General features: G+C 37.0%; 1 protein-coding gene across 1 annotated transcript in view; it reads right to left on the reverse strand.

Annotated features, from left to right (window-relative positions):
- Positions 1 to 531: 531 nt before the first annotated feature.
- LOC145680388 (uncharacterized) overlaps positions 532 to 14,108 on the reverse strand; it is a 72,651-nt gene continuing 59,074 nt past the window's right edge. Inside the window, exon 9 of the mRNA XM_081750827.1 lies at positions 532 to 2,902. Coding sequence (XP_081606953.1) covers positions 2,858 to 2,902 — 45 coding nt within the window. The 3' untranslated portion in view covers positions 532 to 2,857. The remainder of the gene's footprint in view (positions 2,903 to 14,108) is intronic.

The raw sequence follows: 14,108 nt of genomic DNA on the forward strand, positions 1-14,108 counted from the left end.
TGCACTGAAAAAGTTTTGAGTATTTAATAGCTTCCTGTGAAAGATGACATAAATGTTGATTCCAATTTAATTTATCTAAAATTAATCCTAGATATTTGATATGGGATTCGTTCAATAATTGACTATTTTGTATATTAATTGAAATTGTAGCTATCAATTTACTGCGTGAAAAAATTATGAACTTCGTTTCTCCAATTTATTTGTAATCCATTTTGCTGGGACCAATATGCTAATGATTGAAGAAAATTTTCTACCTTCTTTTTCCCACTCTCCAAGTCAGTGGCCAGTGTAATAAATAAAATATCATCAGCAATATTTTAGTTTAAATAAATCATTGATATATATTGAAGAGTATAGGACTTAATTTGCTACCTTGTAGGAGTCCTAATGATGTAGTACGAGACGTATTGTGTTTCCAATTTTTATATAAATTTTCTTATTAACTAATGTATTAAGTATTATACGAATAATTTTAATCGGTATCTTTAGATTACATAATTTTTCTACTAATTCATCTAAGATTACGGATCATTTATTTTTTGTAAACCCAATGACAGTTCAATTTCCTGTAACCGTTTTTAACGTCACAAATTACATCAAAGTATTTAGCTCTAATATATGAGGACAAAGTATGTTCTATTCATACACAATCGAATGCATATGCTACTGTGTCTCAGTGTGCATTTACAGGATTAAATAGTTGTTTATCTTTCTCCAAAATTCTTTAATATAAAAATCCCACTCTTTAATGTACTCATATACCAGATTAATTTTTTTTCTACGGAGCATAAATGTTCTTAATATTACAACCTTTAAAATGTGTCTTGAAATAAAGTTTATAAATTTTCTCTCATTTTACGTTTAACTAGGATCGTCCACACCTTTTGTAATAATTGATAATCTTACTACAGCAAACACTTGTTAATTTCTTATTTTCATTGTATTACAATTAAATAATATTTCATTCGAATTTCTTGTTTAATATGTTTCAAGGCGATACAAAAATCTTTCCAAGAAACAATTCAACAATATGATATCATCACGTATGTTCTATTATTTTTCAAATATACTCCATGAACTTATATTCCATTATAATAAAATACATAAATGTATAATAGTAAAATATAAAATTATATTTGTATTATTATTATTGGCAATATCTTCTACACATAATGTACAAAATCTAATTCAAGATAAAAATCTTTTACTCACAATAAAGTTACTTTTAACGTACTTTCTTACATTCTTGTACATTTTCACAACATATCAGTATATTTTCCAGTCTTTCTCTGGTAAACGTTCAATAAAGTTTCACGTAGTCACAAACAGATGTCCATGTTTTTTCCTGTAAATTGATAATTCTTTACGAACCTGAACTTTTGTTACATCTATAGCTTTCCGTTCAAGCGATTCCGTATCCAACATCAAAAAATCATGTTTTAACTGTTCACCTTTCATGAAACTGCAGGCAAGAGATACATAAATCGTAAACTTAAACACTTTCCTTGGGCCGGGTTTGAACCCACACCATAAGCGATTTTCATTACTAGCCCACTCGCTAGCAAGCTTGGCTACGAGGACCGGCAGCATCTCGCGTTTGATTTGTGCTATATGTATGCTACGTGGCGAGAAACTGATAACTCCAACCAATTAGAATCGTATATTTAGCTCCTATAGCTAGGGTCAAGTGCGATTAAAATATATGCTTTCACCAAAGCGATCACCGGGTTGCCACATTTTAGACGAGAACTATGGCTACCTGTGGTGACAGATAACGAATGGTGTAGTGGTTGCCAACCTAGTGGTGCATGAAGAACGAGCAAGAGAGATGCAAATTACTGATAGAAATGTGTAATTACAAATATTACAAATGTCAAAAAAGGTATTAAACTGTACAAACACAAAATAACTATTCTGTAAGCGATGGTTTCACAAAGAAAAAAGCTGATAAAAAAAGTAGTATTTCAGAACAATGATATGAAAAAGTCTTGACGGAAATACCAATCTGTATTATTATTATTATTATTATTATTGAAATTTAAGAATTTAATAGTGCATCTGAAATCGCAGAACGGGTAAGAAAAAAACACTTATGACCAATGAACATTAGGGAAAGGGGAGAAAAATTTTGAAGGATTTACGAAAGGGTAAACAAGGTAAGGAAACCACTGGTGTGGATTATTGTGTGCGAGAGGATTTGGGGGAGGGCTTCCGTCAACCCCCTGTTTTGTCCCGCCGACGCATATTATTTAAAGATACAGTAGGAGTATTACAAATTATGAAAACAGAAAATATAAATTAGGAGCAATTTATGTTGGTCTAGCGGCTAGCACACTCGTCTTCGATGCATGAACTCCATTTAATTCCCGGTGGGGCAACCTTGAAAAATTTGAACTCATGACGATGGTTAGACGCCTCAGGTAGCCTTGGTGCTGAAACGGTGCCTAAACACCCCTACCTAATTTTGACCCTGGACCAAAGTTCTTGCTGACAACTTTCTCAAGTAACGGGAGTACTATTTTCACCGTTCAAGGCTCGATTCACCCGCAAACAACACCTCGGGATCAGCAGTTACCTTAAAAAATTACACACCATACTCCATCAACATTATTTTATGAAAGTTATCGTTAAAAATTGCATTTATTAAAATTTACTCTACCCATATAGATCTTACAACATTGTTTCCAAAAAATACAACAGACAAAACAGGAAAAATCAATAAAAATTGTTCTGCATATTTACAAAATATATTTAATAATTATCTTTAGTGGTATGACATTATTACAATTATTTAATAATTGCTTAAACAAAATAAAAGCAAGCAATTTCGTAGATTATAAAAGAATTAAATCTATTACTAGGGATCCAAGCACTTATTGATTTCATTAACTTGAGTTTCTACCTGGAAGTTAAAAAGAAAATACTGATAAATAAAAATAACTTACTACGAAAAGTAACTTGAATTCAATAGAACAAAAATCATATATGTATATCGGTACAGTTAAAGTTAAGGGATACCAATACTACAAGTATGGTATACTGTAGTTACGTTCAAAAATACTGCAATGTACACTTAATTTTAGAAATTTACACCTACTCTGAGCGGAACTGTTAGGTGCGTGGCATCTTATGCAATTATACGGTATTGACCCAACCTCATGCAGTACGAAGGGGTATGCCATTTGGTGACTATAACCCAACAAGCTTTGCAGCGCCAGGAAGTTCCACTTTAAAAATATTGACTTCATACCAGCGGTTCTTAAACTTTGAGATTTCGAAGACCTCCTTTACGATGTGTATTTTAGAGGCCCCTACGAGGGTTGTTACAAAAGTTCTAAGACCACCTATGAACAAAGCAGCAGAAAGTTTATGGATGGTGTTACTTTTCAACATAGTTCCCTCACAAGTCAACACATTTTGCCCATCGATGTGCAAGTGCGTTAATGCCGCTGGTATAAAAAAGTCGAAGGCATGTAAATTTTCATCTACGGCATGCATGACATTATCATTAGTGTGAAAATGAATACCTTCCAACTTTTTTTTTTTTTTGAGCTTTGGAAAGAAATGAAAGTCAGAAGGTGCCAAATCAGTTAGATAAGGTGGGTGGGGGACAAATATGTACCCGTGATTGTGAATTGCCGCCATTGCGATGACTGACTTGAGGTTAGGGACAGTGTCTTGATGGAGAATACCTGATGTCAGTTTCCCCACGACGCTTCTGAGAAATACTATCACGCAGCTGTTACAGAAGATCTGCACAGAATTCCCCAGTCACTGTTCGCCCCTTTAGAAGATAATCCATCATCATTATCCCTTCCGAATCCCAGAAAGCTGTAGCCATCACTTTTTCACCTGAGGGCACTGACATGGCCTTCTTCGAGGGAGGGGGGATGAGGGGTATTTGCACTGCTTGGAACTTTGTTTGGACTCTGGTTGGTAATGGTGTACCCAGGTCTCATCTACTGTTATGAATTGAGTGCGAAAGGCATCTGGATTTGTCCAGGAGAGATGAAGATTGTCCCTTGAAATATTGCGTTTGGTTAGCTTTTGATCAGGTGTCAAAAATTTTGGCACCAATCTCTCAGAAACGGCTCATTCCCAGATACCGGGTGATAATTTGGCCAACGTTTCCAGTAGACAAGTTCAGGCTCAGCAATCTGCCTGATGGTCATTCGCCGATCATTCATGATGATTTCATGCACTTTGTCAATGTTCTCTTGAGTTACTGTTTTTACGGGTCTTCCTGATCCAGTGTCATTTTCAATGGACGTTCTCCCCCTCTTAAATTCGGCTGCCCATTTCTTCACTGTGTTGTATGAAGGTGCACTATCACCTTAATTAGCAACCACGTCAACGTGGATTTCCTGAGGCTTAAACCTTTCTTGTGGAGATATTCCATAACAGCTCTCGCCCTCAATTTCTCCATTTGGCCACACTTTGCCCACTCTTCTGTTTTTCTGGATTTGTAACAACAGAATAAATGTCGATAATCGATATTACCATCAAAATTGCATGACATTATAGGAATGCTCATAAATAGGGCCTAGAAGTATTACATGTGTAGTTCTAATATTTCTTGGTTAGGTTTAGAATTTATCTAACAGCCCTCGTAGAAGATTAAAAAAAAAAAAAAAAAACTATTTTTTGACAATATATCTGTATCTATCTATCTATCTATATATTCCCAACGTAATTATTGTACTCGTAATTTTCATAATGAAGTTAAAGAAAATTTAGTTCGACTTGCGGACCTCTGACTATGAACTTAAGGGCCGCCAGAAGTCCGCTGATAACAGTTTAAGAATCGCTGCTCTATATGACTACAAAAGCCAATGGTGCTACTTTTGTTCTTAAATTGTTTTTTCAACTTATAATAATTTTGCACGAAAAATATTCCATGTACTTCACTTTCCGAATTGAAATTTTGAGGGGAGCGCAGTAGCTCAGCGGAAAAGAGCTCACTTCTAATGTAAGGGTCCCTGGTTCGATTCCAGACCGAGTTTGTCGTGATCAATATTGCGTCCCTCGGTTTCTCGGGATTTCCCCGTTTCCTACCACATTCTTATCCCCCCTTCATTTATTTCACATATTCCAATAACTACTCACTTTCACCAACCATCTGTCTCCTCTAGCTTGAAGAGCATAATAGTGGGACGTAACACTAGAAAATTATTTGATTTTAGCGTTTTCACTCATATTTAAACTACAGGGTGCCCCAAAAGTAACTAGGTTGTCGTAATTATAATATTTGAAGCAACACATTTAAGTTTAAACATTTAAATTTGGTAAAATAACAATATCCATAACTTAAACTAATTCAAATCACGAGGTAATACGGAAAGTACAATTAAGAAAATGTATATGAGGAATGATACAAAGCTGTAGAGAAACCTACACCTGGATTCACATGACAAAACTAGAACTAAAAACTAATTAGTTTTTAGTTCTAGTTTTGTCATGTGAATCCAGGTGTAGGTTTTTTCATTCTGCTGCAAAAGATAATGATACTAAGGACAGATAAGTCTATATAATTTATTCCCTAAGCTATTCAGAGCCTTCACTACGCTCCCCAACACTGCTTTGAATTCTAAGAATATCTAAAATGACACAAAACGTATAAAAATTTTAGAAAGTAGGAGGGACGCTATCTAGAAATGCTACTAAACTAATGACTTAACTAATCATAAGTCTTTACTACTTATGGACTAGAAATTTCGATGTACATTTTACTATATCATAATTGTCTTGACATTCCAATTTCTGTACATTATGAAATACCTTGAGAAGCAACTACCAGTTCATTTAATAATATTTTCTAAGCATTACCTGCTTCACTTTTTAGGATTGTGATATTGTTTGATCTAAGTGATTTACAAAGACAAGAGAAAGCCTATTGTTATTGTGGCTATTAAAAACTTCCACTTCGCTGAGTGATTGGCGCGTGTATCTTCCTCATTTGTAGTCTCGGGTTCGATTCCTGGTGGGAGCTTAGAAATTTCTTGGTGTTGATCCAACAAATCAGGAGGAAATTGGGAAATCGTCTGAATTAAGAGGTAGCGGACTCCAGTCAAGTAAGCCAGAAATAACGGTAGTACGTCATTAAAGGTCAAGCCTTGGACCAATAAAACAGCAAAGAGCGCCAATTCTCTGATCGCTGAAGTGATGGATCAGATCTCTCTCTCATACTATATGTGTATGTATATATACGTGTATGTGCTGTTATACAGCGCCAGCTTGACCTACATATCTTCGCTAATGATCGACATCCAAAACAACGAAGGCACATAACATTGACCACAAACAAAATTAACATGCAACACAAGAATAATATGTATATAGACCGATACTAAGAATACCAGGGGTAGGTAATATCTGGCGCCGAAACAACGACAAAATTAAAGACAAATATCGATAATCAAACATCGAATATAAGAAACTTTTAATTTTTAAAAATGACAAAAATGTTAACTATTACGGGAAAAGGTTCTTTACTTCATCTTATATATAACTGGTGAACGACGAAATATTGCTAACTGCTGCTTCAAATAGTATAGTATTCTTTTAATTGTTACTGTAGGAAATCATTAAATTCTACATTTGCTCTAAAGATAATTTGAGTGCCATGCGTAAATGTTTTGCATCGTCGGTATTTTGGCTCCTCATTTTACGTAACATTGGTTTTCTGATTTTCGATATTATATATTATTAGTCGAGTCAAAATACGGTTTGACCTGGGCAAAATTGCAACCTTTAGTTTTACACCTGTATTTGTTTAGGTACCTCACCTGATGAAAATATCCAAAATCCGACAAAATCGGACCACGGGAACACCCCCAAAAACGGTTTCAAAATGGCGGACCTTAGTTTTTCGAAAAAATCGTAGACCTTTACGTTGGAGGCTCTAGTAGCCCTCTTAATTCACATAGAGACATGAATGATACCTCGTTGGAACGCTAATAGACCACAAATTGCAACGAAGTGACTTTTGTACCCATCATGTCCATTTGTAGAAGAAGAAGAAGAAGAAAGTCGATTTTTGTTTTTTTAATTAATATTTCTTGGACCCTGGCAACACTGTACGTCCTCATACTCCGGCAGAAAAATTCCTACGCGTAGACCAGACATTGGTAACAATAATATTAAAAAATGAAGGACGTAGGTTCAACAGTAAGGGAGATAAAAATTCGGAACCGCGGACAAAGGAGGGTCACTCTGTATATTTTTTACTGTGGTCTAACTTCTGTTTCTTAGATCTAGCATCCTCCCTAATTGTCACAGAGACATGAAGCATACCGCGTTACAAAGCTTATGGAATCCCCTTGCCAACGACGTATCGTTTGTGCCCCCCGTGCCCAACCTGTAGAAAAAGAACAAGAAGAAACCTTGAACAAATTGGGAAAATCTGTACTTTTACCTTTCTTGGGCTCTGGCAACCCTGATAATCGTTCTATGTATGAAAAAATCTTGTTTCTTTCTTTAAATCAAAGGTCGCTTTAATATAAGTACTATACATAAAACAAAAATATTCTTAAGCAAAAGAATAGGAATAACGAAAGACTTTGGGAGGCAAATTACACATCTACATCGTCATTGCCTACGCTAACACTGTCCTCATCATATTCATTTAATGAGTTAAAATATTCAGTTTCTTGGCACACACCACAAACTCTCTGCAAGTATAATACGTTCTTGCACACCCGATAGCACAGTTGCAATGAACAATGGTGAGCAAATTCCAAACCCATCAAACACGATAGTTGATGTGCCATATTTACGAACCGTATACTCAGCAAATGATGCAGCGATGTTGTCGTACGAACTGCCTTTACACCATGGAAGTCTATGTAACAGAGATCTTTCGTCTAAGACATACAGAATATTGTCTGGCTCTGTTTCCTCAAACTGTGCGGTGTGCTGCTTGCTGAACTCTAGTATCGCATGGGCCAGTGGGGCTTTGTCTGCCTTACGCATCATGCTGGGTGACTCAAATAAAGCTGATGGGTAGGCACATAATTCTTGCGCTAAGGTCTCCTCTAAAGATGTGCTGCCAGCATTAGCGACAACTAACAGTCTTTGAAACAAAAGATTCGAATCGACGGAGATATCACTGCTGATTTTAACACTACTCGGGGATGCTAGAGTTTTGACTATCTGCACGTTTCCACTTCACAAACAGGTCTTTGCCAAATAGTTTCTTCGCAAGCTCTTCTCCAACTGAAAATAAATTATGGACGTTGACCGAGGAATCCGCTGTGACGCTAGTGACAATGTTTCTCAACGATTTGTCTCCGTCAAATGGTGAAATGGGGTGCAGTCCTGCAAGAATGCGACGTGTGTCACTGATATCACGTGACACTCTTGACGTTTCGGCTTCTTTATGTTGTTCGCTAGTGACATATGCTGTGTGAGTAAGAGTTTGCATCGCCAGATTGTACTCGGAGCATGCTGGCATTGAGAGCACCCACAAAGCTCGTTGCATCTCCGACATTCCACTCCCATGGATTAGACCTCCAGTGGATTTTAGCGATCTCATCAGAACCTGCTCTATGACTAGATCAGAGGAGAACCCACCAATAACGGTTGCTTCTTCTAATAACTCCGAACCCATTTTGAAAGCTTTCGTGAACTGTTGGATTAACCGATGGCAGCGTTAACATTGTTTGCAGGTACAAGCACGTCGACTTCAAATAATTTAAGTGTTCTGCTGCAGCGAATAAGGGAATGCACTCTGCTATAGCATCAAGGTGATCCTCCCAGCTTCCTGTTCGGTCTGCTGCCACAAGTTTCCTTGCTGTAGTCAACATGTGCTGGTATGCAAGCCACAACTGACTTGTTTTTGATGTGTTAATAAGTTCTGACTTTCGTGCTTCTATTTTTTCTCGGGCTTCTTGAAGAAGAGGTGAAGAACTAGCTCCAGTTACAGTAATCTCACCCGACATCAGACTCTGGTAGAGAGAGTAAGCATCGTTAATAATTCTGTGTTCCGTTATCGGTGTGCAGAAAAACATTTTCCACAAGCAATGCATTTAATGCAAGGTCACCCATCATGTGCGCACGGAAGGCTCTTGCTACGGACTTGCCACTTAACATATGTACAACCGAATTTTCTCCATAAAGCTCATGCAAGATTTCACGTAAGTCTGAACCATCCATCAGGGAACCAATTGCTCCTAGAAGGTTCATCAGAGTATGAAATGAGCCCAACAGGAGAACCGTGTCCTTAATACTGGTATTAGGTGCTCTGTCATGCAGGATACGTGAAGCTTTCCTAAACAGTGGTTGGTCTAAGATGATGATTGGTGTGACTTTATATTTTCTCGCAAGACTATTCAGGTACACTGAAGTGGAATAGATGCATGACATATCAGATGGATGGAGGTCAATAATCGGTAAGCAGAGAACTGGATTTCCCTGAATGATGAAGAGATGGATCTGCATGAATGGACTGCATCATTCCTGACCAGTTTGGTGTGCGTGACGGAAAGTGCCAGGAAAGTTTCCACAAAATATCCAGGGAGCTTTTGTTCGGTGATGGTGCTGTTACCAGTTCACAATTGACCTTTTCAAGAATAACCCTGGCTTCAGTGTATGCGTGAATGGGAACACTGGCAAGGGACTTCACATCAGCATCAGAGACGGGCTTCCGAAGAATGGTTAGACTGGTAGTAGTGGATGGAATAATGGCCGCCAACATTTCCATACTATGGAATGTGCCTAAACCACTCAGCGTTTGGAGATTATGGTCTACATTATCTGCTGCAAAGAGGAGAGTCTGGTCTGCTGGCATTTCGATCACACGATTACCAAATGTACTGGCAGCACAGCGTTCAAGCCGCTGCACTTCCGTGTATGAAGAGCAAAATCCCAGGTGATGCAGCGTGTCAATCAGGTGTTTCGATCGATAGTGGTGGTGCAGCTGCATAGCAACACCTAACTGAAGAGGAGCTAACATATCTCTTAGTCTGGCTGCTTGCATCAAACACTGGCCAATCGATGCTATTTTGGTTTCATTATCCTTTCCGGCAAAAAGTGTGGCATAGAATAGTTTAAGGCTAGGTGGAATGTACTAAAGGAATTCCTGAATGGTCAAGTCGCTGGGTGAAGGATATGTAACACTTCCAGTATGTAGTTTGGATTTTACGTCGCTTTTGATCAGTCGAGCTACGTTTTCTATTATTCTATGTTTTCCTTTTCTTCATCATACTCTCGTGGTAAATCACGATATGCCCGTAGAATGTGATTGGCAGTTTCTCAAAGTGTAATGAAGTCGTTTTTTCCACTGTCACTGGAAATTATAATTTTTTCACCGAAGTACTCCATTAGTTGACGCTTCATGTGCCGTCTGTCATATGCAATGTGATCAGTCTCTACAAGAAATGTGTCCATTTTTGTAACAAGTTCTCCCACAGTTGCTCACCATCGTGCTCTTCCAAATAACTACAGATGCGCTGAAATGCTCGGATTCTCTCATAATTTGTAGGTCGGCCAGCCCGGAATTTTTTGACGCTGACTGATTGTCGGTGCAGTATTGTTGAGGAATTGCTTTACCTGTTCGAAAGTTGATACTACATGATCTGTGATAGACACAATCTCCTGCATGAAGATCAGATGAGAAGTACTCAATTCGACCTCGGACAGTTTGTGACCCGGTATCGTTTCTTTAAAATGCTGTGTGGCAATGTTTGTGTTTTCACTCGCATATTTTCTGATTTCAACACGTGACGGTCATCAAATAAGACAGGCGTTCCGCAAAACAGGCAGTCGCTGTTGCTGTTGAAGGACCCATCCGACGAGCGAGTAACTCGTTTTTGAATCGGCGATGACGTTTTTTCTTTCTAGGGCAATCGCAATATTTTTTTTATCAATGTAACGTTTGCGACAAGAGACATGACCCACCATACTTGTAGCGGCGAGAATGTTACTACCGCGAGCCTTACTGGCATTGTTTACTCCTTCAGCTCCCTTTTCTTGAAGTGTGATGAGGTTATCGTCAGGATCTAGGCTTCTGCAGATGATACACAAACGTGTAAGGGAATTAGCCATGGTTCTTCAGTGTCTAGGTTCATGCATGATATGTAGAAAAGCTTATGGAACCCCATTTCCAACGACGTATCGTTTGTGCTCAATATACCCAACGATTATCAGGATTGCCAGAGCCCAAGAAAGGTAAAAGTACAGATTTTCCCAAATTGTTCAAGGTTTCTTCTTTTTCTTTTTCTACAGGTTGGGCACAGGGGGCACAAACGATACGTCGTTGGCAAAGGGGGTTCCATAAGCTTTCCAACGCGGTATGCTTCATGTCTCTGTGACAATTAGGGAGGATACTAGATCTAAGAAACAGAAGTTAGACCACAGTAAAAAATATACAGAGTGACCCTCCTTTGTCCGCGGTTCCGAATTTTTATCTCCCTTACTGTTGAACCTACGTCCTTCATTTTTTAATATTATTGTTACCAATGTCTGGTCTACGCGTAGGAATTTTTCTGCCGGAGTATGAGGACGTACAGTGTTGCCAGGGTCCAAGAAATATTAATTAAAAAAAAAACAAAAATCGACTTTCTTCTTCTTCTTCTTCTACGGGTTGGACATGATGGGTACAAAAGTCACTTCGTTGCAATTTGTGGTCTATGAGCGTTCCAACGAGGTATCATTCATGTCTTTGTGTCAATTAAGAGGGCTACTAGAGCCTCCAAAGTAAAGGTCTACGATTTTTTCGAAAAACTAGGGTCCGCCATTTTGAAACCGTTTTTGTGGGTGTTCCCGTGGTCCGATTTTGTCGGATTTTGAATATGTTATTCAGTAGTAATTCCTGAATCGAAAAATGTTTTAAAAGCTTGTGTTGCAATTTTGCCCAGGTTGAGGGTAAAGTTGCTCTAGATTTCCTGGACTATATTCATACTTTGCTTGTCAATTTTATGTGCTATCAAGTTTTAGCTGACGAGGTTATATACCGTCTATATTTTAGTTGCCAATATCATAGGTGTCGACATTTTAGTTGTCGATTTTTTAGTTATCTATTTTGAATCTGATGTTACGCACTGTCGATGTTTTGATCAGGGTGGAAAAAATCATGATTTTTTTAAAAATCATTTTTGTTGATTTTTTTTTATTTAAATCGATTTTTTCGATTTAAATCAAATCTTTCTCCTCGTAAATCACAAGTCGCGAACTGAAGAAAAAGCATTAGGAATTAGTATTAAATGCTAATTATGCCATTTAAGTGAAAGTATTAGGGTTGAATTTAGAATTAATCCCCAATTGCTAACCTCTGTTAATCCCAAACAATGTTTCTTAACCCTTTTAAATTATGTTTTTTTTTTTTTTTTAAAAAAAGGAAAATTATGGACTTTCAGTCAAGCAGCTACATCATCATCCCTATTTATCCTAGGATCATGGTTCATACCTCATTCTGTTCAGAGTAGAACAGCCTTTGAAATGGTAACATTCACATTTCCCTATCATGTCCCTGAAGCGGGAAATTTTGAGAGAAAATGGGATTTTTCTGATTTTTTTTTCAAATTTTGATCCCCTCTGGACTCCCTTGTGTTAACGCACATATCTCAAAAAATTAACTGGGAAATACTAAGGGGTGTACTAAATGTGTGTATAAAATTTCAAGCTATCTTGAATAGCAAGGGCGGGGAAAATATTTAACAATGAGCTAACAACATCCCCACAATGCCCCAGACAACCTGCATGTAATATAAAAATTTCCTCATACATCTCTATTTATCCTAGGGTCGTGATTTGTATATTATTCTCTTCAGAATAAAAAAATATTTTCAAATCGCATCATTCAAATGTTTCTATCGTGTATCTGGGGCGGAAAAATCACGAAAAAAAGGATTTTCTGTTAAAAATATCCTTTTTTACTTTCTACCCTCTGGACCAACCCCGTGTTTTAAGGTAAAGATCTGAAACACTGAAAAATACTAAGGGGTGCATTGAATAAATGTGCAAAATTTCAATCTTCTACGTGCAAAAGTAAGCCCGCGAAAAATAATATCCCCCAAATACCCCAGATTTCCGTATAAAACAGTATCTCAGGTAACAGTTTCCTGAAACATCCCTATTTATCCTAGGATCATGGTTCGTACATCATTCTCTTCAGAATAGAACAGCCTTTTAAATGGTATCATTCATATGTCTCCATCTGAATCGCGGAAAAAGTTATTTTGTTATTTTTTTTTATACATTTTCCCTTCTGGACCCCTTTGTTTTCACACAGAGATCTGAAAACATCTAAAAAATACTAAGAGGTGCACTGAACGAGTGTGCAAAATTTCAGTCTTTTGAATGCAAAATGTAAGCCTGCCAAAAAAAATAATAATAATAGGCATAACAAAAAATATCTTTTTAAATTTACGATGTCATTACACACTATGTCTAAACCCAGAAAGCCGTGAAAGCATATGTAACACGTTCTACAATGCCTTCAGTCTTGAAAAAAAAAAAAAAAAAAAAAAAAAAAAAAAAAAAAAAAAAAAAAAAAAAAAAAAGTTTTTGGTACTTTTTTAATCGAATAATGAAGATTCGATTTTTAATAGAACAAAAATAGGTAATATAATTTAAAATGTTAAGCATTAAGGAAAAAGTATAGCAACGTTTATCAAAATGTCACTTTTTTCACAAAAGTTACTGATATTTGGTAGGGGCATATTTTTAAAAAATTGGAACTAGCTTTAGGCACGAAATACATAAATTTCGCCTAAAGTTATAAATCTTTAAAAAAATCTGAGAGGGAATAGGACCCCTCTATATACGCCCTATTATCTGGGGACAAACAAGCAGACGCGCACGCGAAAGAAGTTTCGTCTTAAATGTCGATGTTGATTTCCCCGTTGGAATAGTTAACGATTTGAAAACCCAAACCCATTGTTACGAAGAGAAGAAAGCAGCATTGCTTCGTTACCCGTTCAAAACGGGATTTTCCCTAATCATCCTATGCATGACACTTTTTTCATGCTATGCTGTACATACTGTACATTTAAGTCTCATTGTATTATGATTATTAACTTCCGTAACCGAAATAACAGAACAGAAACGGGATTTTACTTATTTTCACTTTAAATTATTTTATTTCGGAATTTGATTTAAATCAGCGATTT

The sequence above is a fragment of the Thermobia domestica genome, chromosome 3, assembly GCF_964235325.1.
Source record: "Thermobia domestica chromosome 3, izTheDome1.hap1.1, whole genome shotgun sequence".
Classification (NCBI taxonomy): Eukaryota; Metazoa; Arthropoda; class Insecta; order Zygentoma; family Lepismatidae; genus Thermobia; species Thermobia domestica.